The 25,094-nt window shown below is 47.1% G+C and overlaps 1 protein-coding gene across 2 annotated transcripts in view; it reads right to left on the bottom strand.

Annotated features, from left to right (window-relative positions):
- Window positions 1-25,094, bottom strand: part of VANGL1 (VANGL planar cell polarity protein 1) — a 46,698-nt gene continuing 21,604 nt past the window's right edge. For both annotated transcript variants that reach the window (XM_065829201.2, XM_071809387.1), the window contains exons 5-8: window positions 13,644-13,777; window positions 10,219-10,351; window positions 8,000-8,234; window positions 1-6,328 (exon numbers count right to left, since the gene is read on the bottom strand). In XM_065829201.2, the coding sequence (XP_065685273.1) occupies window positions 6,068-6,328; window positions 8,000-8,234; window positions 10,219-10,351; window positions 13,644-13,777 (763 nt within the window). In that variant the 3' untranslated portion in view covers window positions 1-6,067. The remainder of the gene's footprint in view (window positions 6,329-7,999; window positions 8,235-10,218; window positions 10,352-13,643; window positions 13,778-25,094) is intronic.

Below are 25,094 nucleotides of genomic sequence, written 5' to 3'. Positions count from 1 at the left end.
TGACAATCGAATCTGGTTTCAGTTTATTTCCAGAATTTTACTGTACAAAATATGCAAAGTGTAAAACGGTTTTATGTTTCAGTTTAAAAACGACAAAACCCCATCCAGCTATAACTTAAGAGAACCCAGCTTGGAACAGAACAATTTACTAGGCTAGATCCACAGTGCATTAATGTCACAGACACCAGGAATTTGCTTACTTAAGTTCACGATTAGAAAAGAACAGAAAGACCATGTACCATTGCAGTTAAAGTCACATGTGCAAAGAGGAAAAAAAAAAAAAAGAGAAATGCTGGTTAGTGTCTATTAATTAGAAAACCTTGGCAAAACCCATCTTACTATACACAGTTTGTGTAGAAAAAGAGTATTACACAGTGATCAAAAGAGGGCGAGGGAAGGGCGATCGCTCCTGCCCCCTTCCCCAAGACACGATAATGCTGAATCAAAGAAACAGGCACAGAAGAGTGTAAGATTCCTTCACAGTTACGTCTGTGCAGGTAGTGAGCCCCAGCGTCCCCTCGTGCACACAGGGGATGCCCCCCAAGCATCGTCAGCACTGGTGAGAGGTGCACGGGAAGCAGCCAGAGGGAAGGAGCGATTCCCATTCCGGGCAGAGCAGACACAGGGCAGGGCTGGCTGCTGCCTGCAGGGCTTCGGGATAAAAATGCAGTCTCTTGGAGGGATGCAGAGGAGCAGGTAACACAAGCAGTACTGCTGGTGCTGCAGGGACCCGGCTCGGGAATATCCCAGAGTGATCCGCACCCATCACAGGGCAGCTGTCAGAAACGGCAACTTTTGGTCATCATCTATAAGAGGCAGCAGCCTGAATGCAGGAGAATTCATATTCCTGTAGGAGACTTCATGGCCTAAAGCCATCTTCTTTTAGGAGAAGAGAAATTCGGAGCGATTTTTTATTTTTAATTTTTTCTTTAAAAAAAAAAAAAACAACAAAAAAAACCCAACTAAACAGCTCAATCCCAAGCACGCTTCCTTTAAACACAGTTTAAACATCGAACCACCAAGCCTGGCTTGAGGCTTTTAGACATGTATAATGCACACACCTATAAGAGGAAAAAAACCCGCATAGACACGCACAAGCCGAATGAGAGAACAGACACCTGCGCACACATCTCACAATCAGCTCTCATACAGCAGGGTAGAATTGAGCAGAGGAACCTGGGATGAGACCGGAGCATTTCTGCAAAAGACTGCAGAACTTTTGTTTTACCTTTAAAAAGGGCAGGTTTACACGTTTTGGTAAGCAAGATGAAATTGGCTTAAAGAGGTTTCCACATTTAGCACAGTATGGATCTTCCCAGTTTCTTTATCAGCAAGTGTTGGAAACAAACACTTTTCAAACAAGACTTTTAAAAGCAACTTAGGCAGGGCCAGCTTTAGAAACTGCTTCCTCACAGCTTTTGGTATACTTGGCAACAGCAGATTCCCAAGGCTTTGTGTGGAGATCCCCATCCCAACAGAAAAGGTTAAGAGGCTCCATGAGCGTTGGGATTTGTTCAGATCTCCCCCAGATTTGTGCCTTGCTGTCAGTTGTCCCCGAGCTCCAAACTGCAGCCTTAGCACCTCCCATCCCAGTGGATACTTGTTGTTCCTCACTAGGGAATTTCAGGGGAAAAAAAATCCACAGCGAGAGGAGGATGTGAGTTAGAGTGACTGAAGTTGCTGGCAGGAAGATTTTGATGCAGATGTCAGAGGAACAGCTGACAGAGGCTGAAATCAGATCTGCCCTTCTCTCCAACTTCCCCCTTCAGGGGGGATTGCTCTTGAAGGCACCCAGCACAACCCCAGAAGCCGGAGCTGACCTTGCTCTGCGAGCAAGCTGCATCATGCCAACTTTTCATCATGCACGGTCCGTCCCTCCCCAGCTCCCCTGCTGTCTACAGGGGTGCACGAGTGGCAGCATCTCCCCTCTGCAGGGTGAAAAGTGGTATTTGCAAGCAGCTCCCTCGTCTCCACAAGCTGACCACAGTGGCTTGGGCAAGAATTGGTACGTGATGGAGGGAAGTGCTAGAATCTTTACACTTCTGTGAGCGCTGCCTGCTCTGCTCCCCTGAGCAGGAAAGGAGTTTGAGACCTGGAGCAGCCCCACAGAGCCTATGCTGGGATGGCTGCAGTCATATGGCAATAAGCCGCCAACAGATCTGCTAACAAACTTGGCCCAGGCCTAGTTACATGGCTGGCAAGGTATTAAGGGTCTAATATCTGCCCGCATAATCCTAAAAGCTGCAAGAAATCAGAATCTTTCACTGTTTCGCCACGAAACAGAAAGCCAGCCTTCGTGGAAACCCACAGCCACTTCCACCTGCTCCATCTGAAAGACTTAGCTGCATCTGGTTTTGGAAGATCTCAGCATGGCTTTAGATTTAGGCTCTAGCAAATCTGAGAGCAAAAAACCCAAAGCCTTTGAAGTATCCAAGCAGCGTAACTGAGAGTCACAGGAAAAATGGCAACATAGAGGAGAGGAGTGGGGCAACACAGCACCCTATCAAATGGTCCACCCTTTAGCAAAGGATGTCCAGTGCAAGCGTCTCTGAAGGGGATGTTGTCCACTTCACCACAAACAGGGTTGTCTTATAAACCACTTGAATTCTAAAAAACAATTCCCAGCCAGGTACAAGCATCCAGGCTGGGAAAGAAGAGGGAGAATACGTACAAGAAGACAGTGCAGGATAGGAGAGACATTTGGAGGAAAACAGCCTGGGCATGGCTGGCAAATCCTACAAGCCTTATTTGTGCTCAGCTCTTGGCAAGCTCTGCAGAAGCAAGGACTGCAGGATTTGGATCAGAGCTTTGCTCCCTGTGACTCGATTCTTACTCATTAGCTGGCTACAAACAGAGTTAAACAAACCAGTCTGTTCTCACTGCTCAGTATTTTTAATAAAGAGTCTGAATCCCTATAGATGCCACAGATGCATCAGTGGATCTCAAAGCACTTGACAAGTTGAGTTTAGCCTCACAGCACCCCAGTGAGGTAGGTATGACAGTGGTCCCCTGATTTTGCACAGAGAGAGGAAACAAGAGAGACCCTGAAAAATAAAATGTCATTAAAAAAAAAAAAAACAACACACCACAAAACAAACATGGAATACTCAGGAGTCTCAATTCCGCATTTAGTCTATCCTCATCCCTAAGCAGGTTGCATCTCCAGAAAAACCATTTGAGAGGCCAAGTCCTCTCCTTCAGATTTCATCAGGCAAAGCACTCGCACTGCTAACAAAGGAAAGAGCGTTTAATGTAGCAGCTGGCCCCTTGTTGACAGTGTCCTCTTCAGCGGCAAGCAGAAAAGGCAGCGCAGAACCACAGCACACGGACGAGAAAGCAGACTCAGAGCAAGCACATGCCGCTGCCGTCTGGTTCTCCATGCGTTCAATGATTTCCATGCGTTCAATGATTTAACGTAATTAAGACAGGAGTTTCCTGAGCAGATAGTGTCAGACAACCCCCACCGTGGGGGAGATAAAAAAGGGAAAGAGATCCTGGAAAAATAAGAAAGTTTTGCAGAGGTGCCTGTGACAAGGTGCTCTCACACACACATTGCTCCCAAGCCCCTGGCAAGGTGGTTCTTGTTCTGGCTTCACAGAAATGAGCCAATTCAGCCACAGGCAGTAGCCTCCACAGAAACGGAAGCGCTCCATAGTCTCCCAAGCTACCGTGAGTTTCTCCCACCTTGCTGATTATGCACATCGCAGAAGCCAGATACACACATCTTCAGGAGAACGAAGTGTGAGATACTATACGCTCCCCCTCATTATTTTTAATTTTTTTAAGATAAAAGAATGAACCAACCTAATTTTTCAAAATAATAAAACTGCGAAGGCCACAGTTAATAAAAGAGTCCCCATGTAGACTACCAGAAATCCTGACATAGAAAGAAACCAAAACACTAAGTTCAGAGACAGGAAAACTCTATTTCCCATCCTTTAAGGGATCTGGGCGTGATCCTGCCATGTACCGCACCATCTAGTTTCTTTGCAACTACATCTGGCACATTACATGGAGAATACAAGACCCAGGTGACTACGATGCACTTGTAGAAAGGTGCAGGAGACTGCAGGTGTCATTTGGATGGGGAATCATCACTCTGGACCCTTGCTCACCAGGGTGTTCCCTTGATCCCAAGAGGACTATCTGCAGGTGCTATTGAAGATGCAGCTCCCTTGCTGCTGAAGCTGGAAGATGCTGGACACCCCTGCCCTGTCCCTAGCACCCTGCTTATGGTCACTGCTCCCTCCCATCAGTTTGTGGTGGGCACTGGCCAGCCCACATGAGCCATGCCATGCAGGACTGGCAGAGACCCACTCCCTGGTCTTAGCTAGGCCACCTCCCACTGATGAGAGCGGAGACCAGCCCAGGGAAGGCCAAAGGGGATGGGAAGGGGTGTCACAGGCCTCCTCAGAAGATGATGCACCCTGGCAGTGAAAGGCACTGGCTTATGTACCTTGCTGAATCGGGGCCCTCTGTGTTAAGACACCTGTATGGAGGGCATGTCAGCTCCTGCCTGATAGAGACATTTGCATGGCAAAAGACTGGGCAGAATGAATCCAGCATTTGCATTCACACACACAAATCCACAGCCACAGAGCCGGGGGGCTCTCAGAGATGCCTGACCGAAGGCAGGTCACTGCCAGCCGTGGAGATGGCTCCAGAGTCACACGATATCCTGTGCTGGCAATTGTTCAGACACCAGTCTAGGTTCATTGTTAAAAGCAAACTTTTCAAAACTCCACAAATCTCAGAAGACAGGAGTCACACATGAAAGCTGCACTGATGGGCAAAGGCAGCTGGACAAACCAAACTGCAATGCAAGAGCTATGCATCTCTCACAGGAGCAGATCCCGGTACTGAGCAGCACAGAAAGGCCAAAAAAGGCAAGGAGATATTCAACATTCAGATATAGTTTGGTATTTCTTAGCTATAGCTGAAGGCGTATGGTGGGGAAGGACATACTGCAGTGTTTCCAGAGCACAGCAGCTCTCCAGAGCAAGTGGCTCCTCTCCTCAAGCAGGGAAGTGCTTTTGCACATCTTTCCTCCAGACACACTCAAAGTCATCTAGAGAGGGAGGGGCGCATTCCTGTCTGCAGCCCCTTCCCCTCAAAGAGGCTGTCAGTCACAGGGAGGGTCTGTAATTTATCTGAGGAGGAGCCAGCTACTTGCCTACCCTGTCCTGGTTCAAATACACAGCCCTTGCAGGTGCAAAAGAAAGCAGCAGTAAGGCAGACCCTGAGGGGACTGTGGCTGGAGAAACACATTCGGAAAGCCAGACAGAAGGGGACAGAAATGGGGAGTCTTGGGAGTGCCTGACAAAGATATGGGCAAGCAGGTGAGAGATAACAGGGAGCTGTGTCACACAGAACAGTTTCATTAACAAGCACTGGTAAAACAGATCTGCAAGATGGGCTGATCCAGTTCAAGACAAGCAATTTCAGATACAGAGAGACCAAAACCACCCCACTACACTCATACAGGTCCAGCACTGACACATGGAGGGGAGGAAAAGAACAGACGTCTTCATTCTCCAGATTAGGTGGCTCACAGAGGCAGAATCCTCTCACATCCACCCTTCAATACCCTCCCTGAGTGAACAGGGACTGTCACCCCCCCACACAAGGAGGTTTCTACAGCAGGGAGGTGAGCAGCGCACTCTTAGAAACAGCTACAGGTAGCAAAAGCAGAGACACAAAAGCAAAAGGGTGCACGTGGCATAAGGCAGCACTCCAACAAAAATACAGACATTGCAATCAAGTGAAGAGAGCATGAGATTTACAGTATGCCTGGAAAGAGGAGGGAAAAGAAAAATGGAAAAAAAAAAAAGAAATCTGTTCTGCCTCCAAGGCTGAGCTAACTGAGCCAAGTCACCCTGTCACCTCTTAAGATATTTCTTTCTAGATAAGATATCCCAACACCCCCCTCCCCTTTCCAAATAAAGTGCAGATGGTCAAATATTACTGGTCCATCATCTGCCAGTTTCAGTCAGCATTAGGGAAATTAAACCCAAAAGCACAATATTGAAAAAAAAAATGTCCCCAAACAACCCACCCTCAAAATCCCTTAGACTGAAGTCTCAGACTGTAAGCGGAGGACAAATTTATGAGATTTAGGGTCTATGAACTCTTCTGAGAGTTTGATGAAGGGGATTTTCTTCACATTAACAACAAGGCTGAAGTCCAAGCACTTGAGGACAAACACAGTGCCGTCTTGTAACCCGCTTGTGACCGCTTCCTCGCTGACAAGCGTCCACTGCTTGGAGAACCAGCGATCCTTGTCGTACTGGAGGGTTGGGCCTGGGTTGAGGTAACGCTCCAGGAATGCCTGCCAAGAGAGGGACACGCGTTAGTGCCAGCCCCATAACTAGCTCTGCATCGATGCTCTCTTCCCATCACCAGATACAGCTCTGCAAGCTCAGGCTTGCCACATTGCAAATTGTTTCAGCTTCCACACTTCAGCATACATTCTCTCTCCAGTCCCTCCCAGCTTTTCAGACCCCAGGAGCAGAGACAACCACTAGGAGATCCTCTTTGAGTCCATCCCAGCAAGTCTGCAAAGTTACAGCCCCAACTTCTTGCTGTCAAGACTGCCATCCAGCAGCAGTTCAGTAAAGCAGAGGTCATTTCTCCCCTACCAGTTGCATAACCCATCCCAAACAAGGAGATGGGATAGCTGGCCCTCCATTCTTCAGAATCACAGAATGTTAGGGATTGGAAGGGACCTCAAAAGATCATCTAGTCCAATCCCCCTGCCAAAGCAGGAACACCTAGATGAAGTTACACAGGAACGTGTTCAGGTGGGTTTTGAATGTCTCCAGAGTAGGAGACTCCACAACCTCCCTGGGCAGCCTGTTCCAGTGTTCTGTCACCCTCACTGTGAAGAAGTTTCTTCTCAAATTTAAGTGGAACCTCTTGTGTTCCAGTTTGTACCCATTACCCCTTGCCCTATCACTGGTTGTCTTCGAAAAGAGACCGGCTCCATCCTCATGACACTCAGCCTTTATATATTCATAAACATTAATGAGGTCACCCCTCAGTCTCATCTTCTCCAAGCTAAAGAGACCCAGCTCCCTCAGCCTTTCCTCATAAAGGAGATGTTCCACTTCCTTAATCATCTTAGTTCAGGCCAAGCTAAGGTGGACAGCAGAGGTTTCCATGTTTGCAGCCTGACTGAAGCTGCAAAACTGAAAGCAGAACATGGGACACTGTTTGACATCACTTGTGTTTTCAAGTCTCCTTTGCAATCTTAATGGTAGCAGAATTGCTGGGCAACGTCCCAGGGCAAGGTCCCAGGTGGATCCCAGTGAGAGGGTACTCAACCCCATCTCTTGACAGCATTTCTGCTCTTAGCATAGTAAGTCCTGGGCAAGTGCTCAGGAGTAAACTCTCATATTTCTAACACTTCTCAAGGATTGTGGGATGTTCTTAGAGGGGAAGGTGGAGAGTGGGAAAGGGATTGTGTGACCTGTTTCCCTCATCTTTCAGTTCCTCCCTGTGTCTACAAGTCAACAGTCACAGGGGGCAAAGTGATGTCTGATCAAGCGGCCCATGAATTAGAAACACTGTCAAACACATGGGGATTTAGGCAATAATTAGAAGCAGTCCAAAATGGAACACTGCAGAGTGGACAAAAAAAAAAAATAAAGTGGCCCTTTGCAGGTTGCCACCGGGATCATGTTGCTACCATGAGCCAGCTGGGAGAATTCCCCTTGACTCAAGGCCACCACCTTGAACACTTCTTTGGTTCTTTGTTTGCGGAACTGGATATGAGAACAATTATTTCATAGGCACTTTCAGAAAAAAAAGAGACAGAAGATGCTGTAGGCGAAACATTACTTCCCTTTAAAACCTGATGCCACCTGCAATGCACTGATCACAGACAGGAACTATGAAAACCTCCACTCACCTCCCTTGATTGTTTTCAGTTCTGCATGCACACACAGATGTGCCATCCCTTTCTCCCTTCTTCCTGCATCAATGTTGGAGAAAGCATTACCTTTGGTGTCATGTTATTGGTGATGCAGAAGGACAAGTGTTGCAAGATGCTCTCCATGCTGTGGTACTGTTGCTGGCGGGTGGTGCGAAGGTACTTTTGCAGAGCTCTTGCCATGGAGGGGAAGATCGCCTGGGCTGCTTCTCGGGGGTCCATCGTCTCTCCTGGAGCTTTCTGCTGTTCCTCTGCCTGAAGGCGTTTGATGTGAGTGAAAGCCTCCTCTACTGCAACCACAAGCCTGCAGAAGGAAAAACAGGACAGCAAGAGTCATAACAAGAGGGGTAAGATGGGTCTGTGGTTAAGGCAAAGCCTGGGAGTCAGGATTTACAAGCTCCTATTCCCATCTCTGCCACTGAGTCACTGCCTGCCATCAGCCAATTTACAGAAAATCTTCTCTGCTGATAGTTAGAAGGGTAAACAGCAGCTTTTCTTTCTTTGCCCAAGCCATCCAGCAACGAGGGTCATAAACCAGGATTAACACTTCAAAAGCCCAAGTGTCGTACTTGTTTCTGCCAACACAGCATAAACATCAGCTACATGACTCAAATAAGTCACAGCTGCCCTTGCCTTCAGTGCATGCCTTTGAAAACAATTATTCCAGCACACAGTACTGCAGCATAAAGCATAAGGACAGGCAAGGAGTCCGGAAAAGGCTGGCTATAAACTACTGTGACCAGGATGCAGATTGCTCCGAGACTCTGTGCTCACAAGCTGCCGTCTGCTTGGATTTACACCAGCTGCATACAGAACTTGTGCTGCCGAGTGATCGCCCTGCACCCCTCCACTGAACAGCGACAGGGCTCCCGTCTTCACTCCTAACACTGCAGCTAGAGACACCCTGCAAACCATTCCTGTGTTGGCACAGGTGAGCAAACACCAAGACCACATCACAAAAATGCAAACAGAAGGATATGACACTTGCCAGTTAGCCCAGTACTAAGTAACAAGCAAGGGGCTACTTTGCATTTAGTGAGGAAAAAGCAACGATAACGGGTCACCCAACAAAGCTCTTTTGCCACTCCAGCCAGGACTTGTTTCAATCTAGACTTCCACTCAAGTCATCAACTACTTTCCACACTGCTCTCAATATCCAAAGCATCTTAAAGCCAGTGGAACTCCCTTGAGACAAGCAGAGGTATGGCACATGGCTTTCAGACTACATATGAGAAACAGAATGAGAGGCCTCGACCCCCGCCCATTTTGCTTAATTTGATCTGGAGGAGGTAGGGGGTGGAAATGAGTTTCTAATCTCCTCATGTCTTTTTGTTGCAGCTCTGACCTTCCTCCTTCAAAATATCTGGCCTCATCTTCTAGTGACTGATGGCTTTCCCCTGACTAAGCAGCCGTTCTAATCAAACTCAGCATGGAACAGAGATGTGCCCGAGTTAGAATGCTGTGCTGCACAGAAAGGAAAGTTTAAGTTCCTATTGCTCCAAGGCTGGAAGAGACCCCAAAATAGAGCTGACATAGAGCACAGGTCAGACGGAAGCAGGCTGCGGGGACACACTGTGCCAGCACTTTCCCAATGAAATACAAACTGCCAAAACGAAACACAAAACAAGCCAGCTCCCTCCAGTTACAGCACATTCCTTCCAAACACAGCTCAGTTCAGGGGTGCCTGTCCGTAAGCAACTTGCCTCAAACTGTTAAGTATGTTAACTACAAACCGCCATTGAGCTCCAAAGCAAAGAGAGGCACTATCTCAGGTCACCTCAACAAAGCATCAACTCTGCAACTGAGCGGAATTGGCAGAAAACATACGTACGGTGCAAAACAAAGGTAACCGCTTGTGGTCTTTCCTCCTCAAGTAATTGAAAAGGGCAGTCAAATTGCCCCTGTTAGTAGTCTGCAAACACAAATATTCTCCTCGCCCACGAACAAGCAACACCAAGTGTTCCACTGATCCTGTCCCTGGATTACTTGAGCTGAGATGACCAGCCTGGGCACGGGGGGAAATAACAGGAGTTCCTACAGCAAGTAACTACAGATTTGTCAAGCACTGGACTGTTCCCTAATCCATTACATTGCATTAGCTTATCTGCATACTCTACATAAGCTCTGCTTTATGCATGTTCTTCAGATAGTTCCAGTTGCAAGTTGTTGCCATCACTTATGCATCTGGGTTTCACGTGCTTCTTCGCTGTGACAGGTTTACAGCCCTTAATCATGGGTCCCCCCCTCTCGCCAGGGTCAGCAAGGCCCCTGTGATGGGACGGCCTTACCTTGCACGGCGTTTTTTCACTCGGCGCTCGTGGTCGGCCTCTTCGTAGTAGAGCTCGTTGTGACTGGAGTCCCTGCGACGTGCCGCAGCTGCGATCATGGCACGGGACTGCCCCGACACGTTGTTACCTGGGCCTTCGGGAGGCGAGGACGAGCAAAAAGGAGATCAGAAAAGTGGTGTTACTGCCACAGGGCTGGGGCTGGGACAGACCAGCACCCCACAGCACCTGTCACAAGTGCCCTGTGGCTCCAGCTGTCCCAGCCAAATCTATAAACCCTTCCCCAGTCCTCAGGAGCTCTGGTAGAAACCCTGCGTTGCAGTACAGGCTTAGAGAAGGGGCTTTGGCACGTGGAGGAGGAAAGTTAGTTGGGATGAAGGATCTCACGCAACATACACAAAGGCAGAGGTGAGGTGCACATGCCAAAGATGCAACTTACCACCCATTATATATGTTTTCAGTTTGAAGGCAAGGGCAGCTGGAACACATCACATTTCAGCAAAAAGACAGTGTGTGAGCACAAGAAGTGAGGAGTTGGAAAGAGGAGAAAAACAAACACAAGAACATCATGAGACATGGAGATGAATGAACAAAAGCCAAACTCCAGGCAGTTACACGCAGGGAGGAGAAACAGGAGGCAGAGGCAGCAGGGTCACCTTTGGATGAAGCACAGGGTTTTCCAGAAGGGCAAACGCTGTCAGAACAGCAATCCTGCGAAAGGGTACACTGGGGTCTATAAGCGTAGCAGCTTCTCATGGCACTCTGAACAGCACCTGCCATTACAGCTTCTGTTGCTGTTAACAGCTACAGCAAAGCTGCGATCCGCTGTGTAACACCAGACCAAGTGACAGAGCTGTCTACTACAAGACATTAATTAGTGACCTTCAAATACAGTAGTAGGTTCTGCCGCTCCACCACAAAGCTCACAGGTCTGGCTGTTCGGGCAGACAAAGGAAAAAAATGCTGCCCCAGAAGAGTCTATCAGCCCTTCTACCTAGATAGAGCAGGGTCTAACCAGAGGGAAAAAGAAGCAGCCTTGGACTCCATCCAAGCCACCACGAGCTGCTTTTCTGACTAACTGCTCTGAAAGCCCACACTCTCAACTGGCAGTAGTTAAGGCCAATCAATTGCACAGACATGCTTAAAATTGTTCTGCTCATGCAACGGCAACTTGTTAATTTTTTCCTAAAAAGCACAAACCAGATTCCAAGACAGAAGCTTAAAGCTTGGCAGTGGGAAGGATGAGCATTCACACAGACAGCTTCTTAAAAGTCTAAACACTTCAGACTTTGTTTCACAGCTCTGAAATGGAAGATATGACTCAAGGGAGACACTCGCTCCCAAATTTGGTTTAGGATTGTAATTTGCCTCGTTGACTACGCCTGGCAATGAAAATCCTAGTTTTGAAGGTGAGCCTATCCGTTCTGTATAAGAGAGATTACAGCCTGATGTTTTTCCTTCCTGGCTGCTCCACTATCAAATACAAAAGCTGCCAACAAATTAGGCTGCCTTAATAGCATTACTCTCTTTTCACACAGAGAGTGTAAGAGACTGTCAGGATGCCAAGGTAAGCTGCAGCCAGAACTACACTCTGCTTTGCAAAATGGACGGGAACCTTAAGGACATGTCTGTAAGCCTGAGATTTCCACAACAGCCCAGGGAACTGGTAAATGCCTCAGAAAGGAAGGCATGAGTTTTTGGGCCCTGGCAAACTCATGAGCTTGGCATTTGGAAAGGCCTGCCAGCCACATCTGGGGCATGCTTCTGGTTCCTTCTCTTCCAATAGAGTTTTGTGAGCTAGCAGCTCCTAAGCTACTAACACTAACAGACTGGAAGTTTCTCCTCCAGGCTTGCAAGTCCTAGTGTCCCAGCAGGTGCTGCAGGAACAGTGACCCTGACACCTTCTGAAGAGATGCTGCAGTGCAGGAGAAGACAAGCCAGCCAGTAACCGGAATGGCATGTCCTGCAGCCACAGCCTGTCGAGCCGCTGGGTTTGAATGGTGGACAGACACCTGTGAGATCGGGAAGCCCTCACTTTCCACACACCAGGTTTTGTTCAGAGTGAGCAGCTGCAATCAGAGACTTCACCTCTACAGAAGTGCAGAGTGATTCTTGTTTGCCTCCTCTCTCCAACCCAAGTTGTTCTCTCCCACCTGAAAGCTTCTTCACTTCAGGCAACAGCGGATACAGAATGGGCATGTCTGCCCCTCTCACTTCACCCTGCTCCCCCCTTCCTCTGTCAGGACGGGGACATCTCACTGTAAGGATCTAAATATCCAATTAATTTTAGGGGCTCAGGAGTGCTGCATTGGGTTTGAGGAAACATCTACAATAAGGTCTTTGAAAATTCTAAAGTCACCAAAAATTAAAAAACAAAAAAACCCACCAATCCCCCCCCCCAACTCCCCCCCAAAAAAACATCCATAAGACACTGAAACTTCACTGAAGGCAAAACAGTCATGTCTCATGTTTCTCCATGTGACAGATATTCTTTGTATTTCACTTCACACCCTGCACACAGAGGCACCTTGCTCAGCTAAGTCACTTCAGTACCTTCTCCCTTCCAGCTCTCAAAGCCTTCCAATATTAACAAATTCATGAGCAGAATGTGCCTTACCACATCTTGTGACAGGACTTCAGACATCTTACACTATAAAAGCTTCCCTACTCAACTTCAACTCTTCCATAAAGGGAATGCGCACTTCCATAAAGGCTGTAATGGCTGCTTATCAAGCCTAGCTTTCACTGATAGGGTTTAAGAGTGTCAAATGATTAAGTCCAGTTTACACTGCTCTGAGTGTCCACCGGGATCCACCCAGCCATCTTCCCACGGGCCTCTTTAAAGTCCAGAAAGTTCGAAACAGGTTTACAGAATGGTAAAGCTCAAGGGGAATAGTTATCTGTTGCTGAATTTCCACAAACTGCTTAGCATCATGATGACTTGGGAGCAGGGCCATGCATAATTTGCTGCTAAGGCTGCTGCTTCTTCCCACATTGGTATCAACCTCCTTCACTTTCTGGAAGTCTGCCTGTGGAAGTGGCATGGGAAACGACTGAGGAGCTCATTTAGGTTAAAATTTGTATTTATTGTACTAGCACAAGCAAGGAGATGGCCCAAGGGTGACAAAACGCAGGGGCTGCCTAAAACAAGCAGTGGTGTCGAAAAGTGCTTGACAAGCCACATAATAATTAAGCCTGATCCAAAACTTGGCCGTTTCACCTGGCAAAGACAAAAGCCTTATTGTGGGCTAAACACATCTGTAAAGTCATCTGGAACCGGTAAACTCAGCACTGTTAGGAAGATTTCCAGCAAGAGACAAGGATTTGGCAAAGCAAAAAGGTGAGAATGTGTGCATAACAAAGCATAAAGCCAACCCAGCCCTTCCCCATCCCACCCAGTCTCAGAGACTACATTTCACCTCACCTACCATCCACATTGTAGACTTTCAGTCCAGCCATATGCTTGGCTGCACGAGATTTGGAGGCTGTTAACAAAGCTGGGTTGTAGACTGTGAAATCTCTGTAGTAATTTTCCAGAACCACCAGTGCAGCTCGCTGGATGCTGGGAAAACAAACAACAAAAAAAACCCCTAAGACCAAATCCCCCAAAATGCAACAAGTTCTTTTGTTTCCTTTAAATAAATAAATACATAAATAAATAATAGACACATTATTTGGAACAGGGTTGTCACACCCACAGAATACGCAGAATGTTAGTTACTCTCTCTAGGACCTGAAATTTCATGCAAGATAAATGTCTCTGCCCCTATCTCAAACAGGGAGAGGACAGGAAATCCCTACAAGGGCAGCACATAAACCAAAGCACTAGGCTGCCCAAAGTATGGGAAAGAACAGAACAAGAGCTCAGGCTGCCTAAAGCTGGTAGGCAGGGTAGATGTGATGCAGAGACCTTGCCCAGGCTGAAGATCAGAGAACCACGTTGGTTTTGCTGCAGCTGGCTGGCCTTGATGGAGGGACCAGCTCAGGATGGATGCTTTCCCCTTTGAGTCATTTTCAGCCACACCTCGCAGCAGCTCCTCAGATCTCCCCTGTCCCAGCATCGACAAGAGCCCAATCTCTTCAGCTTTCACAGCACGATAAGATCACTGCCTGAGGAGTACGGCTGCCAGAGAAGGGATTACCTCAGTATTGCTTGTTAAATCCCAGGCAGGGACAGAATCGGGAGCGATGACACTCCCTCTGCCCCTTTGAAGGGATGCCTCTACATGAAGTGACGACACATGGGAGCAAAACAACACACGTGCCAGCAACAGGAAAGGCTCAACCCAGAGGTATCTTCCTTTGCAATCATTTTGACAACAGAGAGATGTCCGTAGGCACTGCTACCAAGAAAGAAGACAGTATTTCAAAACAAACTAGAGCTGTGGTATTTAGAAATGCCAATGCACACAGAGGATCTAGGACATGGAACTCTCCACGTTGCTCCAGCTCCATGTTCAGCCGGCAGTAGTATTCTCAGCAAAGAACCAAGATCGCCAATTCAGCCAGCAGGAATTTGCCAAGAACCCAAACTTAATTTCATTTTGAACGCATAAAAATTATGAGGGAACTGCCAACACATTTGTTGCCAGTTAATTGTAAGGTTCACACTTACCAACTTCTCCTAAGGAAAGCAACCGAGTATTCTCACACATGTTACAACATAGGAAGAAAACACTATAAGGATGGTAACGTGGGAAAATAAGACATAAGCCAATTAAGACCTAAATTCAATTCTCAGCACTACCACTGAATCAGTGCACACTCCCAGAGGAGCAATTTAAATTTTCCTGTGCCTTGTGCTAATATTAAACTTCTGCATCACACCCCAGTAATTTAAACACACACACACTCTGACACCCTCATTCTCCCGTTGCCCCCTCCTTCCACTGATCAGTGATTTAAGCACAGATGCCAGCCCGTTCACAAGATTCTATGAAAAAAAAAAAAAAACAAAACAAACCCAGACTTGTTCACCATGTACCTTCATCAGTCAGTATTACGGTGCAGCACAATATAATTCATTAGTTGTATATCTTGAAGATGATGAATTTAGCTTTCGAAGCAATTTCCATCTTTAGGTCTGTTTGGTGAGGTCTTTTGCATCTAGCAAGAGCATCTCAAAGAAACTTTACCTTTCAAGTGCCAGTCCTTCATATTTCCTCATATCAGGTTTTTTAAAAGCAACTCCCTTTAAGCACTCAGCTACTGATATGTAATAAAAAACCACTACGGAATCAAGGAAATAATTTTCCTTTAATGAAGTAGTACAGACTGACCCACTGCCACACACACGTAGTCACTGATACAGAACAAGTGAAAACCGGTTTCTTTCTCCCTGCCAGAGTTCTGATTTCTACTCTGAATTTGCTGCAGCTTAAAATAAAAATGTCATAACAGAAGCCACGCGGCAGCAGCACATATTCCCCTTTCTGACTGCATTCAAACATGACTAAGTTTTTCCATGTCTGCTTCCCAGAAAGGTAAAACTCCACAGAGTTTCATCTCAAAATACATTTGGAAAACTAGGACCAATTGAAAACAAGAAGATAAAAATCAGTTATACTCTGCTAATCCACTGCACTCATTTCAGACAGCACTGGGACTTCCATTGCAGCAGTGGGAAATGTTTGGGAGGTGCTTCATTGACCAACTAGCTCTATTAGGACAAAACACAATGCAAGACTGGATAGAATAATTTATTTTGATACATACGCATTTTCCCTTGGACCCCACAGAGAATGTTATCATCAGGATGCCAGCTTTCCCCACCCATTAACCCTTCCATCCCCTCACTAAGTAACCTACTCCACCAATTCATTGGCACATGCACCCACAATCCAAACACAACAAAGCTTTTACATTGCAATAAGCAACCATCATTGCCTCGAAAATCAAAGCCCAGGTATTTTTTGCTGATGCAAATCCAGTACAGGCTCAGTTCCACATATGAGACACCCCAATCACACAGAGGGTCTGCCCTCTAGGGAGAGAATTTTAATTAAACATCAGTTTCCCATTTCTGTCTCCCATATAGTCGATCGTAAGCATGTTAGGTTAAGAAGACGGCTGTACTGCGACTCTTCAAATTATCTTTTAAAGAAGAAGAAGGGGAAAAAAAAAAAAAGAAAAAAAAAAAGAGAGAATTAAAGAGAAGATTCTCCAAACAAGAAAATTAGAAGGGTCACAATAATTAGCAAGAGCGAGGAGAAGGCTGAATCAGAGCCTTCTGGGCTGTGTTGCTCAACTTCTTCACCCACATCAAGGGGAAGCCTCACCCTGCACAGCACAGGATAGCCAGCCCTGCCCCACGTGGGAGCTGCAGACCAACAAGAACCCCCCTCTCAAACAGGCACAGCCATCCCAAACCCGGCAGAAAGAGACCCACCACACTTGTGCAACGCCATGTGCAAGCAGGGGGGGTAACCGCAAGCAAATAAGCACCTGGAGCAGCCCTGAGGAGCAAAGCAAAAACGCTAAGGAAGACTGCAGTCTTCCGACAGAAATTCAGGTTTTTTGAGACTTTCCACTGCAGGGCAGACCCTCTCCTGCCTTGTGAGGAAGGTGAAGAGGCTGCACCAAACCTCCTCCCGACCCAGACGCCAGCTCCAACAGGGATGGGAGCTGGTGGCCATCCCTGGGCCTGCGTTGTGTGGAGGCTGCTTCCTCACAGCCGTGTCTCTGGAGGGGTTCAGCACCACGTCAGTCACCGCATTCATTCACCCCCCACTTCAGCAAAGCGAGGCTTTCCTTGGCGTGTAGGATTTTGAAAGAATGGGGAGGGGCAGGAAGAAAACGAACAGAAAGTCTCAGTACTTAATTGCATGCTTGGAGAAGGTCAGAGTGAGGATCCTCCTCACAATCCTATGAAGGAGGTCTGGCAGCCCAATATACTTCAAGCATTGTAACGAGCTACCAGAATACAGAAAAGCACATGAGGACACAAAAAGCATTTTCATGCAACAGTTCCGACTCAAAACCTATGATACGAGAAAAAGTTTCATGCACAGGTCAGTGGCCTAGTAGAAACCAAGTTTTCCTTGCAAGCAGTAAGGCTCTACGTTTTGGTACTTTGCATTTTGTGTAGATGGAGGGTTGCTTTTTTTTTTTATTATTATTATTACCACTACCCTGAAGAAGGCCATGTCACAGCATGCTGCCAAGAGGAAAAGCAAACAAGTAGACCCAACAGAAGCACAGGGTACCTCAGTGGTATTTGGCAGCAAAGAAACGCAGAGTCCTTTACAAACAGTAATGAATTAACTTTTACAGGGCATCCAAAGAAGTGGATGAGGGGACTATGTGACACAAAGGCAGCAACTACTGCCAATTTTTTCTCTCAAAAGGTAAGTCAGGAACAATTTAACTTGAATACTTGCTGCTATATGGAATTTTGATTTGAGTCTTGCCATACTCAGCAGCTCAGAGGCCATTTTGGCTTTGTATTTGCCTTCTGTAACATAGATGTATCAATACTGAAATTGGCTTTTTTAGGAGATTTCCAGGAAAACAAGCCAGTGCTATACTGAAGCAAAGCACAAGTAGTCTGTTCATATTATCAAAATACTGGCTTTGGGCCATGCTGGTTTCTAGTAAGAGTTTTGAGTCTTCCAAAGTGGTGAAGAAGGGTTAGTGAAAAAGAAAATGAGGAAAAACAAAAATTGAAGCCACAACTCTACACTCATTGCCATTGGACACACTAGGGTCAAACCCAGCTGTGAGTCATTCACATGGTTTTAGCAGTTTTGTGCTTTCCTGCTAAGCTAGAAAAGTAGCCTGTCATGGCACTATACCAACCATCAGCCAGACACCGCTGATCATCAGAGGCAGAGGAGTGCCTCATGCTTTTGCAACAGACAGAGATAAAAATATACATCCAGAAAGAGCTGAGCTGTTTGCTACCAGAGCACTCACTTCCTTATCTCGCTATGGATGCAAATCCTGCAGCATCAGAGTTCAGCCTGAGCCACACACCTAAAATCCACAGGGACAGTCAGATAGGTCTGATCAGCCCTGTGCTAACTGGGGGCTGAAGAAGCCTGGGGTTATTTAATCAAATGGTTCCGAACACAAACTCCTCTCCTCCAAACAATTTTTTTTTATGTTCTCCCAAACAGACATAGCATCAAAACAAGCCAGGGTATCTGGGCACACTAAAAGTACATGCCACAGCCAGCTGGGAAGCTTTGATACCTCAAACAGAAGCTGAGCAAGGACTGCACAAAGCAACCTTCCACGCAGAGCTGATTTTTCCTTTCCTTTTCCAACCTGTAGGTTGTCTCCAGCCTACAAGAAGTGCACGAGCTCTATCTGCTGCAAGAGGTGCTGAGGTCTCCTGGAACACTAAGCTGCTTATCCAGAACACTTCTTACTCTCTAGCAGCGCTGTCAGCTCACACCCAACAGGCTCAGAAAACTTCTACGCCTTCCGAGAAGCACCCTACAATCACACCTGCCTCCCGGAAAACCCCTTTCCTTCACATACTCTTTTGCTGGGCCCAGAGCTGGGGCTCAAGTTCCTGGTTCTTCACCACACTTGGTTGCTCTTCCAAAGCAGTCACCAGGACTGAAGCCTCAGAAACAAAACTGGAAATACCAATCTGAAATGCAGAATTAAAGCACTTCCCACACCAACAACATTCCTGATGGAAGCTCTTACAGAAGGTATTTCCACTGCCCTCTACACAGACTTGCCACCCCATCATGCCTACCACAGATAGTGGCGAGGCCACCACAGGCTGCCCGGGCAGATGCACCCGGGGCAGCACAGTCACATCAGGGGCTGCCTCCCATGAGCTGGCAGGGCATGAGGGATTTGGTACTCGCTGTCCTCCCCAAGCAGCACCTTGAAGCAAGGCTCCTGAGGGGACAGAGGTCATACAGAAGCGCTTTGCAGTAGCACGGATGCCTTAGCTACAGTTTTGTCCTCTCGCACAGAGCTGGAGTCAGAGCTCTGCAGAGATGCCAAGGCAAGGAACTCCTTCAGCAGCTGCAGCCAAGCAAGCAGAGCAGAAAAATGTCTTTTGATCGTCGTAACTAGAACAGCATTTTAGCTTGGTAGAGTCAGGAGAACAAGACTGCAACCTCTAGGAACAGGAAAACCACATTTTCTTGTCAGACGACTACAACTGAAGTTTCTACTCTGCTAAGGCAGCCAAATGCAATCCTCGCCCTCCCTGGAACAGGCACCAGGCAACCGGGATGCAGAAAGTTTGTTTTAGATACCTGACTTCTGACATTTGGTCAGGCAGGGAACAGAATTTGCAAGGTCAAGCCTTTAACAGGGAAGGAAAGCTCAGCATAGTTAACAGGTTGTCACTGTGATGGCAGCATGACTGATGACCCAAAGGAAGCAAACGTACATCTATTAATGGCACAATTTAAACGGAGCCCAAATACACAGTTTGTGCCACGGTTGTGCAGCAACCAGTCCCCATCTGTTCTCTCCCCTCCCAGTCTTTCAAAAATAAATAAACAGGATTTTAACTGTGTGTCCAGATAAGCTGTGAATATGGAAATCGGAGCTTTTGAAAAAGACAGTTTTACAGAAGGGTATGACCAAACTTTGGCGGGGGGGGCGGGGGGGGGGGGCGGAATCTGCTCCTTTATGTCACACGATCCAAACAAGCTACTTATTTAAGCCTCCCTGAAGAACCCTATAAAAGTATTCCCAGGGTAGTACTAAGAAGATACTGCTACAGATGTACAGAGTGCTATAAAACCACAGTAAACCCACAGGCATGTTCCCATTGCAATTCTCCTTCTGAGAAGCTTTACATCCTGATACTTCATGAAGTTAACTGGTCTTCACGGTACCAGCATGTGGGCTGAATGCTTTTCCCAGTCACCTTTATTGGTAGAACTTCACATTTTGATGAATGCTTTCCCAACAGCTGCACTGCCCTTGCTTTCAATTCCAACAGCTCAAGGTGGCACCTGGTATAATTAGCCAGGACAAAAACCCCGGATACTAATAGTAATATATAGTGAGGAGAAGGAGGAAAAGGGCACAATCCTCTCAAAGAGTGGTACAAATTACCAAATAATATAGTCTACCAGAAAAAGACAATCACTGTGTTGAGGTTGGATACTGTGACAGCACCACACTTCTCCTCAGTGACACAGTAAACATCTTATTTCACAGTATGCAGTGCCAAGGGAGACAAAGATCATAGGGACACTTGTTACCTCCAGCATCATATTCAGCAGATTGAAAAATGAATTAAGAAATAAGTTGCAAAATCCTAAAGTGAGTTTTAGAAACAACAGAGGACCTGGAACACTGGAGGAGCTTTCTGTGGGAGGTGGGGGACTCTTTTCACAAGAAAGGAAAAACTTAAGCCCCTGCTGAGCCTAAGCTGCTTCCCAGGTTCACTGAATGCAATTCTAGGACGGTCTATTGGCAGGGGTCAGCCTAGGTAACCAAAGGCTGTTTTCCACCCCCATGCAGAGCAGCAAAGGGGAGTTTGTTAGCATGTGGCAAAGGTACGTTGCACCGATTACCTCAGCCCATCCATGGGGACGGGTACAACAGGAGCAGCTTCAGGGGATGCATCTGAAAGAGCAGCTTGTGAAAGCCTGAGCGTGCGGCGTGACAAACCTCTGCCCCAGAAGGCTGAGGAAGCCAGCTGCCAGGAGAGCAGGCTCCAAAGCAAACCACTCACATCCTCCTACGCCAAGACCGTCTCTCCAAGACGAACAGTGTGTGTGGGGGGGGTGTTTTCAAGCATTCACCATGCAGACACCCAGCAGAACCACTAAATCCAAACGGTACAGCTCACGGATTAGCCAGCAGACAACAGCAGCTTTCAGGCACTAACAGCTTGGGTTGGATTTCAACCAGTCCCTCAGACACCAATAACCACAAGCAGATGCCCCAACAGCTCTCCAACTAGAGACATCCACTTTCCTTTGATCATGCATAACACATTCAAACAGGCGAAGGTGCTACCTTCTCATCAAGCAGAGAGCTAGCCCTTGCTACCAGCACCTCACTGCCCCAGGGTCTGCTGCAACAGCAGAGAAAAAAAGATGAGAGCAACCACGTCCCAGACACCCACAGTGAACCAAACCAACGCCTGGCTGGACACCCACACTACAAGCTCAACTCAGTGCCCTCAGGAACCAGCCGTAGTTGAATAAGACATGGAGAGCAGCTGGATCCATGCGCTAGAGCTCAGAAATGGGTTTTCCAAGCACACCGACAGCACACCAAGCAGTCTGCCTGCGTGCCATGGTTTTGCAAAGCAGTAGGGTGTCCTTAAGGGAACTAGAGAGAATACTAATTTGCTTATTTAGGAGAAGAAAAAATCTACTACTGTCTGCTCACACTGAAGCAAAACCAAAGCTGTGAAAGGCTACCTTTATCTACTGAGCAAATTGACAGGTTGGGAAGAAGGGCAGTGAGAGAAGAGCACAAAGGGGACAACTGAAGTGAAAAGATGATAAGAGGAAGCTGCTGCCAGGCTGTCCCCACAAACCTGCACAGCGTGGCAGATACAGGCACAACAGAGAGATGCAGGTGCCAACAGAGCAGGGACAAGTTGGCTTCCCTGGGCCTCACGAGTGTTGCACCCAGCTGCCAGCAGCCCAAGCAGGCTCCACTTGTCCTAACCCAACTCTACGCAGACCTGTGACTGATTTGCAAGAGCCAGAGACATTGCTGAAGTCAATCTTGCAGTTAAGATCTCCATAGCTGAGCAGACTACTTAGGCCAATGGTCTCGGTGGAAGGAGACCCACACAGTTCAGGATAACAATTTATAGCCTCATCTCACTGCTGGCAATCTGACTCTACACCAAGCCCGCAACAATAAGCTGCCACGGGGTACATCACATCTGGGTCTGCACCTTAAATGATGTGGCCTGGGACATGAGACCCATCCCTCATGTTTGAGCCACCGCTGGTCCCCTGTAGGCCTGCTGGGTAGGGGAGAAGAAGCAAGGACTTGATGTTCTCCTTTCCCCAGGCTCAGCAGAGCAGACCTTTGCAGACAGAGCCACCCACAACCAACGACTGACTGCTCCTGCTGTGCAGGCAGACTGTTGGGATGCATGTGTGCAACCTACATCTTCATGCATGTAGCAGTACCGCTTTCAATGAAACCAGTCCTGCCTCTTGCCTTCTGCCCTGTGTCACCTTTGTACACCTCAAGCAGCAGAAGGACAGTTTAAAAGTTTGCGAATTTGAGCTGGGTAAAATAATCCAGGAAGAAAGATAAGCTAACTAAAAAGCTATATAGATAATACAGAGATATAAATTACCAGTTCCACCATTCAGATTCCTGTGCAATCAGATAAGATTTCTTTGGGAGGGGTGAGAGAGAACCAGATTGTTGACAGGACTAGTTTTTGTAGCAAGCATTATTTTAAGAAGCAAAGTGGAACTATGACCAAGCATTTATGTAACTGAAGGGTGTACTGAGTATTTATGAGGGAGGTTTAATCTCTTTCAAAGATTTCTACACATTGCAGGTTACATTAAAGTTTCAAAGAGTTCCACACAAGTCAGGGTGGATAGGACAACACCAAGGTGTGCTTTACCTTCTGAACACAGGAATCTGGAGCAAGACCAAGAGCTTCCCCTGCATGCAAGAGTCTGACAGGCACATAGTGCAGACATGGAAGGGATGAAGTACAAACTCCCCTAGCCCTGAGCTACAGGGCACCCAGGAGCCTCCAGCTCAAGCTGGTGCCCCACTCAAGCACCTAGGAACCTTGCCGCAGCTGGCAATACACAGTACCCTGGATTACCACTTCCAGAGTCCCTGGGAGCAGCGTAAACCATGACAGCAACGCATTTCCTCTTCCCAACATAAAAATGCATGCTGTGCCTTTGATCAGTCTGAGCCTCAAAAGAAAAAAAAAAAATATGCAGAAACTGGCAGGTATGGCAAGAAGTTTATAAGAGTCTACATTTTCAAAAGATAATTTAAAGCCTGACCAAGCATCAAATAAGGCCAGACTCTTCAGACAAGGAATTCTTCAAGTTACATAAATGGTTATGAAGCAACTAAGGGTGTTTGTTGTTGTTGTTGTTCTTTTGTGTGTTTTTTTGTTTGTTTGGCATTTTTGTTGTTGTTTGGGGGGGGCTGGGTAGGGGGTGGTGGTTGGTTGTTTTTTTTGTGATTTTTTTTTTGGTGGGGGTTTTTTGTGGTTTTTGTTTGGGGTTTTTTGGTTGTGTTTTTTTTTCTTGTTGTTGTTGGTTTTTTTTAAGTGAAAGCTAAGAAATGCAACTTTAATTCCAAGGAAACAACAAAATGTATTCAAAGATTCTGGCAGCAAAACTTCAGTGTTGTAACAGGACTTTACATTTAGATGCTGTTGCCATGAAACATCAGTATTCAGCTCTTGCTCCAACAGCGGCCTGGTAGGGTGCTCTCTCAGGAAAGAGGACCAGCTCTTACTTGATCCCGCAGCAGGGGATGGGATTAACACAGCCAGACTTTGAATGAAGCTCACCATTTGAGTCAACACAGCAGCTTCTTCTTCTTTTAGGATTTCTCTCACAACACCTCGCAGCATTATTTCCCTGCAAGCCTAAACAGCCAGGCCTGAAGAGGCAGCATCAATGCTACCTGCTAGCAGACCCTTGCACACAGAGGAATATCAGCTCTCTTAAACCACAGCCCAGGACCCCCTGCACAGCACCCCTCCACGGCAGGGCATCCCCCACCCAGCTCCACTCCAGCAAGTTTTGTACAAGCAAGAGCCACCTCATTTTATGGCCAGCACCCAGAAACCCTACAAACAACACTGGGTTGCCGCAGGGAAGCCATCCACGGTTCTGTGCTGAGTGTTAAAAACCCAGCCCCAACAAGGATGTAAATGACCTTCTGCCAGGACTTTTGGGAGCATGCGCCAGAGGCAGCACCCCTCACACTTCTGTTAAGGTCCTTACTGCTGTGCTCGGAGCTTATTTTGCTGGTGAATAGCTCTTCCCAAAGCATCAGCCGAGGTCTCCACTCAAACTAAACTGCACGAGATGAACTGAAGCACAGAGATTCATGTCAAGAGAGAGCTGGAGGGGGAAATCAGGTTATAAGCGAAAATACTGCCTTCAGCTGGGGGGGGGGGTGGGGGTGCGGAGGGAAGGGGGATTTTTTTTTTTACTACCACCCAGCTCCCTATTAACTCTTCCTTACTCATCCAGCACAGGATCTCTTTTCTTGGACACTGTGCTGTACAAGAACCATTTCTTGCACTTTTAACAAAACATGAGCCTCCTTCTCCTTTCCCCCAAAGGGCACACAGCTCACTCCTTTGCAGAATATTTGTATTTCATCATTCACCACAAGAAATGGATGTCAAAGGTTGAGGGGGTGGATTATTTTTTTTTTGGAGCATTTGAAGATAAAAGTATCTTCATGGCCACAAAATTTGTTCTGCAGCTTAGGGAGACCATCTGTCTCCGTGGGTGGTACACACAGGCGATTTGGAGGGCACTGACAGCAGGGGAAAAGAAATTACACGACAAACCCCTTAAGTACAGGGTAGGCTGGAGTGCATGCTGTTCTTCGACTTCTGGGCAGTGTTGATTTTGAAAGACAACCCAAAAAGTAGGGAAATCCCTGCAGATAAAACCAATGGCATTTCCTCCACACCATCTCTTTCAGAGGGACGAAGCCTAGCAGCTCCCTGCCAGGGAGCAAATAATACTGTACTAACCAGGGGAATTAATAATTGACAGCAGGCCCTTCATTTACAAGTAGGCTTGTAAACTTTTTAAAGTATTAAGTATTCCAAAAATGTGAGATCGCTCCAAGGTATAACCACCACCCTGCACCACCGCCTGGTGCATCTGCAGCAACGCAATACGACTGGTACCTGGGCTGTCATCTACTACACTCAATTCCACACTCCTGGTGAAGAGGAGAGGCAG

Source organism: Patagioenas fasciata, chromosome 1, assembly GCF_037038585.1.
Source record: "Patagioenas fasciata isolate bPatFas1 chromosome 1, bPatFas1.hap1, whole genome shotgun sequence".
Lineage (NCBI taxonomy): Eukaryota > Metazoa > Chordata > Aves > Columbiformes > Columbidae > Patagioenas > Patagioenas fasciata.
This window is presented reverse-complemented; position numbering and strand designations above follow the sequence as displayed.